Below are 19,048 nucleotides of genomic sequence, written 5' to 3'. Positions count from 1 at the left end.
ATTCATATCATTGTTTTGGCATATACTGGTACAGGGAAATTCTCATAAAGTTGGAGTCGATGCAGTGAAGGGTTTGTTGTCCAATGTTTACAAGAAAATATAGGATTATGCATCTAGGTTAGTACAACAAAGTTGAAGAGAGGGAGATAGTGTGATGTTACTGCACTGATAATGAAACAATTCTTGCTATTAATAAGTCTGCTTCATCTGGACAGGGCAAAATATGTGACCGTGCCCAGGAGGCGATGTCTGATAGTCCCTGGCAAATAGTAGCACGAAAGAATGGTTATGGATACTTTTCAATCGGTTTTGAGGTGCATGGTCCCAATGTTGCAATACGCGCCTAAAATGTCCAAGTCTGATGGGGTGATGGTCTAAATTATTCAGTATGACATTGACCAGTTGAGACTCGCTCAAGAAGTACCGAATTCCGTACAGATGCTAAAGAAAATGCAAGTTTGTCGTGCTAATCAGCCAGCTAATGATGATATTATCTAAGTTTAGTCACGGATGGTAAGCCTATAGCCCTATACTAAATGACTGCACTCCCTCCGTCCCTTAATATAAGATCATTTTGCAAGCAGAATCCGCACAGCAACATTGTAAAATCCAGGTTTATTGCAACACCACCAAAGATGAATTTGCACCCACCCAAGACGCAACTGGCCATTTAATACTACCGTAGTCAGTAGTAATGCCGCAGAAACCACTAACTTTTGCTTCTCGGATCAAACCCCGCTGCCGATTTGAGCACAGAGGGTGCCCAACAACCGATGCGAACCCTAGAGTGTTAGATCCCAGCTATGATATGAGTTACAGAATAGGGGAATAAGACAATTGGAACTGAATTTAACTCCCAATCAAGGAGACCCAGCTATGAATTTGGGATTTCTACAGCAGTAGCTAGATAAACTAAGGTTTAATAGTTTGGGGATACAATGATTGAATTCCCTCAGTGATGCGCATGCAGGCGCCTTATAGCCCAGCACCGAGCTGGAAAGCGAGGTGAAAAGAAAGGTAAAAAAAGAAAAAGGACAGCGGCAGTAACTGAAGAAAGGCAGTGCTTGGTGCTGCATCGACCGTCCATTTCGCTCCGCCATCTCAGCCGTCGAATCATCATAACTGTGGCTGAACCGACACACTGCATATAACTGAACTTACAACGGTGTTGAATCAGAGGATGCAGGTTGCTGACAATACTCCCCACTGAAGATCAGACTTGTCCTCAAGTGTGTTTGTTAGGGAACCAACTTTTGATGGTGCTTGCAAAAAATGCTGGAAAAACTTGCTTCATGAAGTTGGCGTCCTCCCAAGTTGCTTCGTCAGGCTCGAGGTTCTCCCATTCAACTAGCCACTGAGTTACAAGGACCCCATTGCGCGGCAGGGAACGTGTCTCTCTAGAACTGCTAGAGGTTCTGTTTTGATTTTGCCATTAGGTCCAACAAGTGGTAGATCTGCCGAGGGAATGGCATGGGTGCTCAGGTGCTTTTTGAGTTGGCTGACATGGAAAACAGGGTGAATGCCCACATTATGTGGCAGTTGGAGTTTATAAGCCACATGACCAATCCTTTCCAAAATTCTGTATGGTCCATAAAACTTTATGGTGAGTTTGATTGCTTGTATGAGGCCAAAAGCAGCCATTCTGTATGGTTGCATACGTAGGTAGACCATGTCTCCTACTTCAAAGTGCCTCTCAAGTCGTTTCATGTCCGCATACTTTTTCATCCTGCCGAGCTTGGGCCAGATTGGTCTTGAGCTGAGATAGTATTTCTTGTTTTTCAGCTAGAAAATCCCTTGCTTCACTGTCAACAGGGCCTGGTATGGCTACTTCACTTATCAGGGGGTGGGTAGCCATAGAGGGCTTGGAAGGGTGTAAACTTGGTAGCTGTGTGGTAGGTTGTGTTATACCACCACTCAGCTAGTGGCAGCCAAGAGCACCACTTCTTTGGTTCTTGAAATGCCATGCACCGGAGATAATTCTCAAGACACTGATTCACTTGTTCGGTCTGGCCATCACCCTGAAGGTGATAAGCAGTGCTGAGTCTCAATTTGACTTTCATAGCTTTGAAAATTCCTTGCCACATGTTGCTTGTGAAGATTCTATCTCGATCTGTGACAATACTGATTGGAGGGCCATGTAGTTTTAATACATTGTCGATAAATGCTTGAGCAACCGTGTGCACAGTGTAAGGGTGTTGAAGGGGGATGAAGTGGCCATATTTGGTGTATCTGTCCACTACTACAAGTATTACCTCCTTCCCGTTGGATTTTGGCAGGCCTTCAATAAAATCCATAGTGAGGTGTGTCCAGGCCATGTCCGGGAGGGGTAATGGATCTAGCAGTCCAGGGTAATGGCAATGTTCAGTTTTGGCCCTTTGGCAAACAGCACATTCAGTGATAAATTTTTCCACATCTTTCTTCATGCCAGGCCAGTAAAAGATTCTCTTTATTCGTTGGTAATTGGCTACAATCCCTGAATGCCCCCCTACTGTAGATGCATGGAGTGACTCTATTAGTTGTTGTCTTAATTCCACATTATTTCCAATGTATATTCTGCCCTTATATCTTAACACTCCTGCTGTGAGAGTGTAGTGTTGTTCTGCATCTGGCTTGATCAGTAGTTTCTGTAAGAGGTCTTGACAATGGGGATCTTGGAGATAACTAGACTCTACAGACTCAACCCAGGTGGGTGTTACCACAGTAATTGCCATGATACTTTGATCTCTTCTGCTAAGGGCGTCTGCAACTCTATTGTCTTTTCCTTTTCTATACTCAATGGTGTAGTTGAACTCCAGGAGTTTGAGTAGTAACTTATGGTGTACCCCTTCAAAGACTTTTTGTTCAGTAATGAACTTGAGGCTTTTCTGATCCGTCCTGATAAGGAGCTCGTTGCCAACAAAATAATGTCTCCATTTTTTGAGGGCCTCCAGAATTGCCAATGCCTCTTTTTCATAAGTGGAGGGTGCTGAGGATCTGGGGCCTATGGATTTGCTATAGTAAGCAAGAGGCCTTCCTTGCCGCATAAGCACAGCACCGAGCCCTGTTCCGCTAGCATCAGTCTCTAAGGTGAAGGGGAGGGTAAAGTTTGGCAGTGCCAGAACAGGGGCAGTTGTGAGGCTTTGCTTAAGTTTGTTAAAAGCTGTAGTTTGTTCCTCAGTCCAGTGAAAAGCTTCTTTCTTGAGCAAGTCATAAAGTGTTGCAGATGACCCCATAAGACTGCACAAATCTCCTGTAGTAGCCTGTGAGGCCAAGGAAACTTCTTAATTGGGTAATGTTTTGTGGAATAGGCCACTGAGCTACAGCTTCGATCTTCTGTGGGTCTATTTGCAGACCTTTTCCAGAGATTATGTGTCCCAAGTATTCTACTTGAGGAGTAGCAAAGATGCACTTACTGAATTTTGCATATAAGTGTTGTGCTCTGAGTGTTTGCAGTACTAGCTTCAAGTGTTCCAAGTGTTCTGTCAAACTCCTGCTGTATATTAAGATATCATCAAAGAAGACAAGCACAAACTTCCTGAGATATTTGGCAAGAACTTTCTTCATGAGTGATTGAAATGTAGCTGGTGCATTAGTAAGACCAAAAGGCATTACTAAGTACTCAAAATGCCCAAAGTAAGTCCTGAATGCTGTTTTGTGCACATCTTCTGTCTTCATTCTCACTTGGTGGTAGCCAGCTCTCAGGTCAAGCTTTGTGAAATATTCTGCTCCATTCAGTTCATCAAATAGGTCCTCTATGACGGGGATGGGAAACTTGTTCTTGACTGTTTGGGCATTCAGTTTTCTGTAGTCGATGCACAGTCTCCAACTTCCATCTTTCTTTTTGACCAGGATGGCAGGTGCCGCATATGGGCTTTCACTGTATCTTATAACAGAGGTGTCCAGTAGCTCTTCAATCTGCTTTTCCATTTCAGCTTTTTGCTGGTGAGGCACTCGATAAGGCCTAACTGTTGGTGGTTCAGTACCTACTTTTAGCGGAATGGCATGATCACATTCTCTAGGAGGTGGCATGCCTTTAGGCTCTTGGAAAACATCCTTGTACTCGGTTAAGAGGTCTTCTATCTCCTTGCAAGGTTGTGCAATTTCAGGTTTTTCTGGAGAGATAGGAATTAGGCAGTAACCCGAAGCTCCAATAGCAGAAAGTTTTTCCATCATGTGTACTGAGATTAAGGGTACTTGCTCTTTTCTGTTATTGTCCCCCAGTGTGACCTTTGTTTTGCCTTGTAAAATCACTTGCATTTTCCTCTTAACAAAGTCCATAGTAATGGGACTATGGGTTTCCAGCCAGTCACAGCCTAATATGATGTCATAGCCTTTGAGAGGGAGCACTTTAAATGAGTTACTGAACTTGTGTCCTTGGATAGTGTATGGAGTGTTGACCACATGGGAACCAGATTGGAGTGTACCTCTTCCTGCTACTTGTACTATTTCCAAGGGGTTGCTGACAGTATGACAAGTAGTTTTCATTGTGAAATTCATGTCTATGAATGTGTGAGAGCTTCCTGAGTCCACCAAGGCTATTCCACATTTGCCCCCAATGTTGACTTTAAGGGAGAATGTGGCAGAAGTCTTCTTTTTTCCTACAGCTTGAGAGGAAATGTGCATGCATTGTTCATCTTCAGTTGGAGTAGTTGCTGGTGTGGTGTTGTCTTTAGGTTGGTCCTGTCCTTGCAACATTTCATCAGGTGACTCTTCAGTATGCTCTTCAGTGGCCATGAGGTTAAGTGTCTTATATTGTGCACATTTGTGGCCAATGAACCACTTGCCTCCACAATATCTGCAAGTGCCAGGCTCTCTGAACTTCTATTCAGGTTTAGTTGTCTTGTCCTCTCCTTCCCTCCTCTGTGGTGTCTCATTTTTCTTATATTTATTGGGGAAATGAGCAGAGCTGTTTGTTTTCGCATACCCACTATTGGGTGTATATCTTTTCTGGTTTGCTTGGGCTTAAACTCCCATTTCCATGCCCCTGGCATTTTCTACTGCATCATACAGTGTAATTGGTTTAAAGGGCTTCAGGTAGTGTTTGATTTCAGGTCTTAACCCATTGATGTAGCACTTGACATAGTATCCTTCAGCAGCTCCAGGATTCTCTTTTCTGTATGTAGCCATTCTTTCCTCGAATTTATCAGTATATGCAGCAACTGAATCAGCTCCCTGTTTGAAGGAGTTGAAATTTTCCACTATCTCATAAGAGCTATCTCTAGAAAATCGTTTAAGGACTGCTACACAGAACTGGTCCCATGTCAAGTTTTCCTGAAGAATGCCAGAGTTTCTTAACCAAGTATCAGCTCTACCAGTGAGATACATCTGGGCATAGTCCCATTTTGCTTCTTCTGGTACATGGACCATAGAAAAGAATTTCTCTGTCATCCGAAGCCATTCCATTGGATTTGTACCATCAAATCTAGGGAATTCTATTTTAGGAGCTTTGGCAATTGATCTGTAGAAGTGGGCATCTCTGTCTTGACCTCTGTTATTGTCATAGTGCATGTCAAAGTGCCTGACTTGCTCTGGGTTTTGCTGGGACTGGTGTTGCACTCTGTTTTGTGGAGGGGGGGCTTGTATGTACTGTGGCTCTGGTGGATAGTAATGGTGGTATTCATATGGGACTTGTTCAGGGGGATAGTAGTGTGGAGGAGGGGGTGGTGGGGGTCTGATTGGGTAAAACTGATGTTGTGGGACATGATGCTGATTTGGGTAGTACTCTTGATGCTGATATGCAGGTGGGTAGTACATTTGTTGCTGTTGAGCTTGAGAATAATCAGGATTGTCATTATACTGCCCTTGCATGGCGTAATTGACTTGGGGGTATTGTGTGTATGGTTGCCAATCAATGTATTATTGCTGCTGCTCTTCTGCCCAACCAAAGGTGAGCGCTTGTTCCTGCCCTCGGCATCTCCAAACTGGTGTCCCCCTATTCAATAGAGGAGATGTATTTGCCTGGGTCCTGTTAATTTGGTCAGGCTGCTGGGGAGGCGGTTGTTGCTGTTGTTGTGGTTGGAATTGGCACTGCTGTTGCTGCCCTGGTCTCGCCTCTTCTGCTGTTGTTACTCTAGGACGCGGGGAAGTCCAGCTTCTCCTCCATCCGCAACATCAATTCTTCCAGCCGTGTGAGCTGCTTCTTAACTTCAGTAACCTTTGTGCGCACGCTCTCTACCTCGGTATGGAGGCCGTCGACCTTGCCGTGTAGCTACTCCATGTCCAGCTTCATCTCTGCAACTTCGGCGGCATCCGCCTTGTCCTCGCCCTTCGATTTCGCCATGGAACGAGATCCGGCTCCGGAATTTTACCACAAGGACGAGCCTTGGAACCCTCGTGAGATCTCGGCTCCCTGCCGCCACCAGCGCTCCTCGCCGCCGAAAGCACACAAGCCGACCTTGGTCACGGGATTTTACTACCAGGAGAGGATCTCGCCGGCAACCGCACCTAGTTGTCGACTTGTACGTGCCCGAACTGGTCTACCGCCGCCGTTCGCCTCCTTTCCTCACGCCCCCGCCGCGCCGCCGAGGACCGATGACATCTGATACCAATTTGTTAGATCCCAGCTATGATATGAGTTACAGAACAGGGGAATAATACAATTGGGACTGAATTTAACTCCCAATCACGGAGACCCAGCTATGAATTTGGGATTTCTACAGCAGTAGCTAGATAAACTAGGGTTTGATAGTTTGGGGATACAATGATTGAATTCCCTCGGTGATGCGCACGCAGGCGCCTTATAGCCCAGCACCGAGCTGGAAAGCGAGGTGAAAAGAAAGGTAAAAAAGAAAAAGGACAGCGGCAGTAACTGAAGAAAGGCAGTGCTTGGTGCTGCATCGACCGTCCATTTCGCTCTGCTATCTCAGCCGTCGAATCATCATAAATGTGGCTGAACCGACACACTGCATATAACTGAACTTACAACGGTGTTGAATCAGAGGATGTAGGTTGCTGACATAGAGTTTGGGAATAAAATGGCCCTAACCTCTAGAAGGGTGTCGGAGGCCGGAGCTCCGACAGATCTCAGGCGAGCGCGGCTGGTGGCCAGGGGGAGAGGGGAGCGGAAGGTAAAGGCACCTCCGTAGGTGGGATGTTGGAGATACCCGCCGAGCTGATCGCCCCCATGGCGTACAGACGGGGAGCGGAGCGCCTTTGCTTGTCGTTATTGTCTTTTTTTCCTTTTTTGAGAAATTGTCGTTATTGTTTTTCCTTTTGAGAAATTGTTTTTATTGTTTGTGTAACGGCAGAATGATTTTTTTACTCCCTCCGTTCCTAAATATTTGTCTTTCTAGAAATTTCGAAATGGTCACCACATACAGATGTATATAAACACATTTTAGAGTGTAGATTCACTCATTTTGCTGCGTATGTAGTCACCATTTAAAACCTCTAAAAAGACAAATATTTAGGAACGAAGGAAGTAATTCCCATATATTTATCTTCAATCAGGCAGTACAACAAACACCATAAATAATAAAAAATTACATCCATATTCGTAGACCATTTAGCGACGACTACAAGCACTGAAGCGAGCCGAAGGCGCGCCGCCGTCATTGGCCCTCCATCACCGGAGCTGAGCAAAACTTGTTATAGTAGATAGTCGGGAAGTCGTTGTACCAGCGCATCAAAACAACAAACGCCCCTGATAAAGATTAGCCTATATCAAAAGGATTCAACATGAAGACACACGAGCAGAGACGAATGAAGAACAGATCTGACCAAACCAAAGACAGATCCGCGGAATACAAACCTCCACACGTCCACCGACGATGCTAGACGCACCGCCAGAACGGATCTTCAAGGGTGACGCCCCCGACTCAGCTTCCTGAGGACACAAAACCTAATAAAACTCAAAGAAACATCTAAAAGCGGAGCCCTCCTGCCGGTAAGAGCCGGGATCCACCACGCCCCATGGCCCTAAGGCCACCGGAGATGAGGCGGACCAGCGGCAACACCAATGAAAGGCAGAGGAACCGTAATCTTTTTTTTAGGACCCAGGGTATAATGATTTCCTGACATCGAATTTGTTGTACAATAGCATCACCACTTGTTTGGTTGCAAATTCTTTTTCAGGAAGTATACCAGATCAATTTAAACTGGTTGAATTTTTGGACAAAATTAAAGGAATAACAATATATGTAGTTGATTGGCCCCATGAGAAAAGGCTAACTCCACGTTTGATTGCTCAGCGAAAAAAAGGTCACCCCGCGTCGCCTAGCCCTGGGCGAGTCGGGCGTAGCTAGCACTCCTCGCACCATCGTCCTTCCTTTCCCCCTCTTCTTGCCTCACCGTCGCTGGAGGACGTCGTCGGCTGAAGCCCGGGCGACCGACATTGTCGGAGGGGAGGGGGGTCTCCGCGTCCTATGGGGCAACACGTTCGGGCGATGCATCGGAGCGCGTTGGGGCTCGGGATCACGGTGACCGGGAATGAGCTCACGTCTCATGTGGGCTCGGTGGCGTCGTGGCAGCTTAGGGTTTTGTCTGGGGATGACAGGCGCGGTGTTGTGGACAGATCCACGCAGGCGTGTGACAGTTAGGTTCCATGACGATGTTGGCGGATGTAGGTTGCAAGGGGGCGAGCGCAAGGGGTCGGGTGTGGTGGTGCCGTGGAAGCACCGGGGTCCTCTCCTTCACCTTTGGTCCATGTCAGCGGTCTGAGACAAAGGTCAGATTGATGCTGGGCAGCCGCAACTTAAGCGTCGTGCACGGTCAACCCAACGTGGTTTCCCTATATCATACTTGGACAGCTTGGTGGTGGTGATCCAGATCCGGTCGGCCGGGTGGTGGTGGCTGCAGACTGTGTTGTAGCGACCTCCGCGGCTCCACGATGGCGGTGGTCACCAAAAGGTCTTTGGAAGGGTTCGTCTCTCCAGATCTGATGGTGGACCACAGTGGTGAGATGCAAACTATGGACGAAGCCTTGACGCGGAGGGATGGTTGTGCAGAGATGACAGTCACTCATCGCATATAGCTGGTGGGATCGTGGAAAAGTGGTGACGACAACACATGAGTGACTTTGATGATGCTATGTGCATTCGGTCTGGAGCTCCTGCATGAAAATCTATCTCAGATCTGAGTTAGTTATACCTAGCAACAATGACATTTTTGCGTTGTTACGTTGTTGAAAGCATTGCTCAGTATGCTCATACCGATTATTCAGAATGAATACCTAGATTCTTGTCTTGATGGTTGGATCATGTGAAGGCGGCGTTTGAGCATTGCTCCCTTTTTAAAGGCATTGTTGTTGAAGAACTTCATCGTTTGTGTGGTGTCATAAAATGGTTGGTGTGAATATGGTCATTTCTAAAGTTTGCCGACGATGGATCTGATCGCTTAAAAAAATTCTTTTTCTTCGCCTACGCATAGCTTTGTGAAGGTCTCTTCATTTTTGCTACTCCCACCGGTCCTCTTTACTATGCATATAAGACTTGTCTGGAGTCAAACTTCATAAAGTTTGACATATTTATATTAAAAAGTATTAACATCTATAATATTAAATTTATTCAATATGAAAGTTAAATTCATTGTGCATCTAATGATATTGATTTTGTATTGTGAATGTTAATATTTTTTTTATAAAGTTGATCAAACTTTATGAAGTTTGATTTTAGACAAATCTTATATGCAGAGTAAAAAAGACTTGAGGGAGTATGTCGGTCACCTTTCTAATCATATACTACCTCTGTTTCTAATGTGTAAGACATTTTGACAATTTAAATTAAACTGCCAAAATGTCTTATATCTAAAAACACATGGTGTACATAAATAGTTGAAATCTTTGATTTCTCTCTTCTCTGCTGTTTAGGAAGCTTCCCTCTTTGGTTTTCCCTTAGTTTTCTATAGGTATTCTTTCTAATTTCACTGACAAAGACAAACCTATTTTTAAACACAGCCGGTTTGAAACGGGACTTTGCGCCATTTGGCACAACAGGTTTGATTATTAAAAGGGCTGTCAGTATTACCAAATTGCCAAGCCGGTTTGAAACGGGACCTTGCGCCATTTGGCGCAACAGGTAATCTAGTTTTGCATATATAATCAGACAGTCAGTCATTCGCCGCTGAGAAGGTCGTCGAGCTACGATCCATCACTCCCGAACCGGCCTGAAAAGCTCGTCCAGGCAATGGCCAGCGGTGCCGGCTGGGGAGAGCACCACGTCCGGATACGGCAAGCTCATGACGGCGCCGGACGAGCAGGGAAGTCTGCTGCCCCGCCGCCACCAGAGATGGTGCTGAATCGCTTCGTTCGCTTTGTCGCGCTGATCGAGAGGCTTGGCAACGCCCTGGGCACGCTGGCCTTCACCTGGGCGACTGTCGTGCTGCTCGGCGGCTACTCCAAAGAGCTCAGCTTGGAGGACAATTTTTGGTATGCGACAGTGATTGTATTCCTCGAAGCTACAAGGTATTATAAAGCAGTATTGTGAGTACATATAGATCCATGATGAATATGAACTTCTTTCCGGGTTCGTACATTTATACATTTTCTGAAGAAAAAAATCCATGGTACCATACAGCGGTAATTTAGACTGAGATAGACCAATTTATACAGAACATATAAGAAATAGAAAAGACGAGTGCGGTCGTCTTATTCTAAGAGCATATACAGCCGGACTACATAAATTGACCGGGTAGACGCAGAACTAATCAAACCTTTCAAAGCCTTCTTAAATTTCGGGCTGTCTGGCACTCCTCGTATTGCCGTCATATATGAGATGATATTAGGAATGCGCGGGCATGTCCGGTCAGTGGTCATGCGTCTGTCACATAGGATTTGACTCAACATGAACCATAGTTTTTCTTTGTTTATTCTTTCTTTCACTCCATCTCCACCTGTCACATGCATGCATAGTTTAAAAAACTGAATCGGGCCGGTGATCGGACCGGAAAAAATCTGGAACCAACAACCACGTCGGTTTTTTAAGCTTCATATGCCGTTCCGCAATTAGATCAAACGAACCAGGCGGTTTTCTGACCAGGAATAAAACCGAGATACTGAACTGGGAAAATGTTACGCAGAACCACTGACCGAACAGGAGAGAAAAGGAAAAAAGAATCAACCCAACCGAACCCCTCAAAGCCTCCTTAAAAGCTCGGGTTGTCCGACACACCTTACATTGCCGTCAGATATGAGATGAGTATGAGTGTCCGGACGTGTCCGGCCAGTGGTCTTGCGTGTGCTACATAAGATTTGACCCAACATGGACCACCTTTTCTCTTTGTTTATTCTTTCTCTTCTTTTTTTCACTCCATCTCCACCAATCACATGCATGCATGGTTTAAAAAACTGGATCGGGCCGGCGGTCGGACCCGAAAAAATGGGAACTGGCAACCCGTCAGTTTTTTAAGCTTCATAGGCCATTCTGCAATTAGATCGAATGACCCGAGCGGTTTTTGTAGAAAAAAAAGGAATAAAACAGGGATGTTGAACCGGGAAAATGTTTTAAAAGATTCAGATGAGGTGGGAGTCAATGCCATGTCACCTGGAAGGTGTGTGCTAGATGGGTGTGCTAGATACCCTTGACCAAATAACCACCACGGCCGTCTTTACTTAATACTTATTATTTTATGATTAAAAACCAGCAAATGAAATGGTGAACCGATAGTCTGTCCAGTTGAAAACTAAACCGGCAGGCTCATTGGTTCGATCACCGGTCCGTTTTTAAACTATGCATGCATGTGATCGGATGTATATATTAGAGAAGAAAGTTGGGGACATGGCTGTAAAATGAAAATTTAAAATGTAACTGGTCATAGTCCACGCACACGCCCGGGGCGTCCCCGGACATTTGAGGGGCCAGATTAGATGTACAAGGTTGTAGATGCTCTAAGATCGTTTCTTGGGCGTGTCTGTGCGCAATGAAGAATCCAACAGTCTGTCCCCACTTTCCCCTATTGGTCGTCCCCTCTTTTTTTTTTTATCAAACTCAATAATTTTGCTTGTGGTTGAAATAATCCGAAGATAAATGTTACTACAACAATGATTTGAAGATAAATATTGCAATTCAAGTACAAAATTTCATCTTACATAGTTTAAATTTAAATTCAATTGATTCGGCCATCTATTGGTTCACATCCCCATGATCATGATGCACCAACGCATGCTTCACTAAATCATAGAGAAATTGTGTAGGCGTTTCTCGACTATGAATCCTTGCATTTCAAGGAAAATTTCAAACTCAGTGGCTTCATGTTGTGCGAGGCTGATAGGATGCAATTGCAAAATGTTTTAGAGCACTCCTGATGTCCTCTTCACATATTTTCTAGCACCTTCTTGCCTTTGGGAAAGTGAGAATTTCTTTTGTTACCTTATTGGCCGGGAGATGGTGTGGACAAACGTCGCACGCCGAGGATAGATACCAGCAGCAGTACTCCAGGGTATAGTCATGCCCATTGATGGCATAGTTGGATTTTTTGAAGCTTTTCCTTCGCAAAGTCTTTGTAAACAATGGTGACCCATGGATCACGTTGATGTGGTTGTGCTTACGAGACCGTGCATATCAAAGAAAGAGTGCCAAATTCACAGGCTTTCTAATGCAAATGCTTAAAAAAGATGGACGGTCCGAGGGGGGGGGGGGGAGCTTCTCCACCTGAATATATTACCACTCAAACGAAGTTACAAGGAGAGTTACAAGTTTGTTGCCTTAAGCAGATGGCAAACAGGAAGAGAGAAATAATAACCATAGCCTAGCACTGCCTCAAATGGTTCAATAATGATGGTGGAATCCTCAACATGATACTAGTATTTCCCTAGCTGAGCATAGGGGCAATTCTTCCATTGCCCGTGCATATGCAATATAGGGATCCGAGCATGCCCGGAAACCATCTTGAGATTCCAAGCATGGACGGAGCTAGATAGGTACTTGGGTGTGCAAATGTACACCCATTATTTCTGCAAGAAGGTTCACTACCTATGTATAATACACATATAGATAAAAAATTACAGTAAAATTGTGATTCTTCAAGGGAATATGTACACCCATTGTCTGAATGTTATGTACACCCATTCTGAATGTTGGCTCCACCACTGACTCCCAAGTGTCAAAAGCTGAGTTATGTCTTTGTCATATGGTTCTCTGAAGTAATCCCTTTTTTCCAAACACCTCAACACTGCAGTTATAAATCTAACCATTGTTTCTAGGCATGTGGCCCGAGACATCAAGAGGGACTCGTCGCACTGGTTTCGGTCGTACCATATGCAAGCATCCTATGCATTTCCGGAGAAGAAAAACCTCATTAGGCTAATGGCATCTCTCTTCGGCATGAAGTAATAATCATAGGCCTTCACACCCTGCATAATGCGCAAGAACAATGACATGTGCATCCACAAGCAACACCAAACGATGGCATCATGAAGTAACGTCTCGGCTATAAAATAATCAGTGTGGAGATCAACATGGCCTCTTGCACATGACAATAAACAAACTTAATATTCCGGCGTTCAACACTTAACCCTTGAAGTTCAAAATATGCTACTTTCACTAGTAGAAAAAGGGTCAAACGTGAAGCACATTAGTGCCGGTTTGAATTTGAGCCGGCACTAATGTGTACATTAGTGCCGGTTCCAACGGCTAGCCGGACCGCTCTCATTAGTACCGGTTCGTGGCGAACCTTTAGCACCGGTTCGTGCCACGAACCGGTACTAAGGTGAGTGGTGGCAGGATGTTGTCAGTCCGGGGCCCCTCCAGCACCTTTAGTACCGGGTCGTATCATGAACCGGTACTAAAGGTCGTCCTACATAGACCCTTCATCCACCCGAGCTCGCTCTGTTCTTCCCCTTTCCCCTCTCCTCTCTGTTCTTTTCCCTCTTCCTCTCAAGCTCATCACATATTTTGCCCAAAATTTGTCAAGATTTGAAGGCCCCCATCCATTCAAATGATCACAAAGGTTAGCAACTTTTTCCTTTCATCTCTCATTGCTAGATTAGCTCGTGCAATGCTTTATATAGTGATTGATTTTTGAGTTTAGTAATTTGGGAGGAATTATATATATGTGCTAGTATTTGATTTATATGCAATTTGAGGTCAAAAATAACACTTAGTTTGCATATGTAGGTGTGGTTTACTTAGTACCTTCTAAATCTCCGTCATAACCACCGTCGATCGCTCGCAATGTCCCGTCGCCGGCACCACCTTGTGGTGAGCCTCTTGTTCATGAAGTTTTTATATAAAAAATTGATGTTTGTGTGATTTGGATATATAGTTACTCGTATAATTATCTTACCCATACGTTGTTTGTTATACATAGTGCCATGGTTTTGATATCCGTCCCCGTCGGCCCTCGTCCGGATTATGATTCGGATGTGGTATATTTTCTTTTAAAACTATTCATTGCATTTCGTGTTTATGACAAATTATGCCCATCAAGTTGACATAGATATTTGGATGTAGGAGGTAGTTGAACCGGAAATTCCAACCGACCCTATTGTCGAGAGGTTAAATTTAGTTGAAAGAGAAAATGAGAATTTGAAGGAAAAATTAAAAAGAATTGAGGGGGAGAAGATGGAATTGGAGTTGCATGTTGCCGATGTCGTCGATGATCACAAGATTAAGATGGAGAAAATGCGCTTGAAGATTAGAAAGATTAGAAAATATGCCATTCATAGTGAGGCTTGGTATCATTATGCTGTTGGATCAATTGTTACCTTAGTTGCGATCTTGATCGCATTTGTTGTTGCATTTATATTCTTTAGCTAGAGAGTTATTTGTTTGTTGCATTTAAGTGTTGTATGATCTTTATGTATGAACTTTATGTATTGTATTAATCTGATGTTTTCGGTGCTGTGTATTGAAGATGAGCCGGCAAGGGATGTACGATGACCGATGCTCTCCCGAGTTCATTAATGGCGTGTGTACTTTTCTGCTTGCGGCTGAGGCAAACAAGCGTGCGGATGGTTTTATGCCTTGTCCATGTGCTGGCTGTAAGAATGGTCACAATTACTCTACGTCAAGATCCATTCACGTCCACCTGTTTGAGTCCGGTTTCATGCCCCACTATAATATTTGGACCAAGCATGGAGAAAGAAGGGTTATGATGGAAGACAATGAGGAAGAAGAGGACGACGACAGCTATCCTGGCCATGGGTTCCCTGAATACGATGATATAACAATGAGGGAAGAAGCTGAGCCGGTAATGCGGCAAGAAGCTGAGCCGGCAATGCGGGAAGAAGCTGAAGAAGAGGCATCGGATGAGCCCGTTGATGATCTAGGTCGGGCCATTGCCGATGCAAAGAGAAACTGCGCAAGTGATTTGGAGAAGAAGAAGTTGCAGCGCATGTTAGAGGATCACAAAAATTTGTTGTACCCGAATTGCGTAGGTGACAAGAAAAAGCTGGGCACCACACTGGAATTGCTGCAATGGAAGGCAGAGAATGGTGTATCTGACAAGGGATTTGGAAAGTTGCTGGTAATGATAAAGGATATGCTTCCAAAGGACAACGAATTGCCCGAGAGTACGTACGAAGCAAAGAAGACTGTCTGCCCTCTAGGGTTAGAGGTGCAGAAGATACATGCATGCCCTAATGATTGCATCCTCTACCGCGGTGAGTACGAGGATTTGAATGCTTGCCCGGTATGCGGTGCATTGCGCCATAAGATCAGCCGCGATGACCCTGGTGATGTCGAGGGCGAGCGCCCTAGGAAGAAGATTCCTACCAAGGTGATGTGGTATGCACCTATAATACCACGGTTGAAACGTTTGTTCCAAAACAAAGAGCATGCCAAGGCGATGCGATGGCACAGAGAAGACCGTAAGAAAGACGGAAAGTTCACAGTACCCGCTGACGGGTCGCAGTGGAGAAAAATTGAAAGAAAGTACGGGAAGGAGTTTGCAGATGACGCAAGGAACATATGGTTTGGTCTAAGCACAGATGCCATTAATCCTTTTGGGGAGAAGAGCAGCAACCATAGCATCTGGCTTGTGACTCTATGTTTGTATAACCTTCCTCCTTGATTGTGCATGAAGCGGAAGTTCATTATGATGCCAGTGCTCATCCAAGGCCCTAAGCAACCCGACAATGACATTGATGACATTGATGTGTACCTAAGGCCATTAGTTGAAGAACTCTTACAACTATGGAATGGAACATGTGTACGTGTGTGGGATGAGCACATGGGGGAAGAATTTGACCTAAAGGCGTTGCTATTTGTGACCATCAATGATTGGCCTGCTCTCAGTAACCTTTCAGGGCAGACAAACAAGGAATACCGCGCATGCACGCACTGTTTGGACGATACCGACAGTATATATTTGGCTAATTGTAAGAAGAATGTGTACCTGGGACATCGTCGATTTCTTCCGAGCAGGCATCCCATAAGAAAGAAAGGCAAGCATTTCAAAGGTGAGGCGGATCACCGGACGAAGCCTCACCACCGTACTGGTGCTGATGTACATGATATGGTCAAGGATTTGAAGGTGGTCTTTGGAAAGGGTCCTGGTGGATAACCTGTTCCGAATGACGCTGACGGACAAGAACTCATGTGGAAGAAGAAATCTATATTTTGGGACCTGCCCTATTGGAAAGACCTAGAGGTCCTCTCCGCAATCGACGTGATGCACGTGACGAAGAATCTTTGTGTGACCCTGCTTGGCTTCTTGGGCGTGTATGGGAAGACAAAAGATACACCTGAGGCACAGGAGGACCAGCAACGTATGCACGGAAAAGACGGCATACATCAGGGTCATGCAAGCTACGCTCTTACCAAAGAAGAGAAGGAAATCTTCTTTGAATGCCTGCTCAGTATTAAGGTACCGCCTGGCTTCTCGTCGAATATAAAGGGAATAATAAACATGGCAGAGAAAAAGTTCCAGAACCTAAAGTCTCATGACTGCCATGTGATTATGATGCAACTACTTCCGGTTGCATTGAGGGGGCTTCTATCGGAAAATGTTCGATCAGCCATTGTGAAGCTATGTGCATTTATCAATGCAATCTCTCAGAAGGTAATCGATCCAGAAATCATACCAAGGTAGAGAATGATTTGGTCCAATGTCTTGTCAGTTTCGAGTTGGTGTTCCCACCATCCTTCTTCAACATCATGACGCACGTCCTAGTTCACCTATACGAAGAGATTAACATTTTGGGTCATGTATTTGTACACAATATGTTCCCCTTTGAGAGGTTCATGGGAGTCTTAAAGAAATATGTTCATAACCGTGCTAGGCCAGAAGGAAGCATCTCCAAGGGCCATGAAAATGAGGAGGTCATTGAGTTTTGTATTGACTTTATTCCTGACCTTAAGCCGATTGGTGTTCCTGAATCGCGGCATAAGGGCAGACTGGATGGAAAAGGCACGCTAGGAGGGGAACAAATAATATGTATGGACGGACATTCTCTCACTGAAGCACACTACACAGTTCTACAGAATTCCACCTTGCTGGCTCCGTATATGGATGAACACAAGAATTTGCTACACTCCAAACACCTGGAGCGGTCTGATGACTGGATTACACGTGAACAAACCAGGAGTTTCGCCAGCTGGTTGCAGACACGTACCATGCATGACACCTCTACTGAAGATGACCTGTACTTGCTGTCCCAGTTACCATCTTCGAATATAATGACTTTCAAAGGGTACGAGATAAATGGTAATACATTTTACACAATCGCCCAAGATAAGAAGAGCACCAACCAAAACAGTGGTGTCCGCTTTGATGCAGAAACCAAGACGGTAAAGGAAACATATTATGGTTATATACAGGACATCTGGGAACTTGACTATCGACGTGGTTTGAAGGTCCCTTTGTTTGGGTGCAAATGGGTCAATATGACACGAGGCGGGGTAACGGAAGACCCGCAGTACGGAATGACAACAGTGGATCTCAACAATCTTGCGTATGCAGATGAACCATTCGTCCTAGCCAATGATGTGGCACAGGTTTTCTATGTGAAGGACATGTCTACCAAGCCAAGAAAAAGAAAAGATAAGGAAGCGAATGCATCGTACGATGAGCCAAAGCGGCACATAGTTCTTTCTGGGAACAGAAACATCGTGGGAGTGGATGACAAGACAGACATGTCAGAAGATTATGAAAAGTTTGATGAAATTGCTCCATTCACAGTGAATATTGACCCGAGCATCCCGTTAAATGATGAAGATTTTCCATGGTTACGGCGCAAAGGGACACAGGCGAAGAAAAAGTTTCACACCCAAAGATCTGGGATGTGATCGGCTTCACTATCATCACTTTCTTCTGTGTTTCACACCCAGGAGGGAATCTCTGTAATAGTTAGGGTAGTTGTGTGTTTTGGCATTTGAAACGCGAAGAAATTTTATGTGCAAACAAATTCTTTCATGCCTTTACTGATTTTTAAAGTTAAGTTATTCACAAACTAGTGATTCACACTAATTTCAAATAATTCAAAATTTAAACTATTCAAATTTGAAAAGTACGGGCACTAACAGAAAGTTTGTAATTTTTTGTACCTAAAGCAAAAAGTATTCACAAAGAAACTCTAAATACACAAAAAAACAACTCAAAAATAAATAAAGCAAAAAAAAGAAAAAAAAAGCCCGCCTACTATGCCTGAGCGGCCTGCATATGACTAGAAACCCAACCTGTTGTTGGGCCAGGATGCAGGCCCGCAAAGGCCCAGTAGGCCCACTGGGCAGCACAGAACATGTAGGCCTGCTTTGGAGAGGAGCTCGAGAGAGCTACCGCACGGGGGGTTATAAACCAGTGCGGACGCCCCTCGGCTATCGAGGTGGGACTAAACTTGCCGCACAGCACCTGCGCCAGCGCACCCCCTTTAATACCGGGTGGTGGCACCAACCGGTACTAAATGGGGGGTCTTTAGTACCGGTTGGAGCCACCACCCGGTACTAAAGGGGGTGCGCTTCCTGCCGCTTGGCCTGGCCAAAACAGGCCTTTAGTACCGGTTGGTGGCTCCAACCGGTACTAAAGGTCCATCCTATATAACTAAACACTTCAAAAATTTCAGTTTCTCATCTGCTTCTTCTCCTCTGCCCCATCGCCCGCCGCCCCCGTCTCCATATCCCTCGTCGCCGCCCCCGTCGCCGCCCCGTCCCCGTCGTCGCCGCCCTGTCATCCCCGTCCCCATCGTCACCGCCGTCCC

The 19,048-nt window shown here is 45.0% G+C and overlaps 1 protein-coding gene across 1 annotated transcript in view; it reads left to right on the top strand.

Moving 5' to 3' along the window:
• The first annotated feature begins 10,100 nt into the window (after positions 1-10,100).
• Positions 10,101-19,048, top strand: part of LOC119357685 — a 60,492-nt gene continuing 51,544 nt past the window's right edge. Inside the window, exon 1 of the mRNA XM_037624551.1 lies at positions 10,101-10,378. Coding sequence (XP_037480448.1) covers positions 10,101-10,378 — 278 coding nt within the window. The remainder of the gene's footprint in view (positions 10,379-19,048) is intronic.

The sequence above is a fragment of the Triticum dicoccoides genome, chromosome 2A (assembly GCF_002162155.2).
Source record: "Triticum dicoccoides isolate Atlit2015 ecotype Zavitan chromosome 2A, WEW_v2.0, whole genome shotgun sequence".
Taxonomy (NCBI): Eukaryota; Viridiplantae; Streptophyta; class Magnoliopsida; order Poales; family Poaceae; genus Triticum; species Triticum dicoccoides.
The sequence above is the reverse complement of the archived record's forward strand: the minus strand, read 5'-3'. Positions and strand labels throughout refer to the sequence as shown.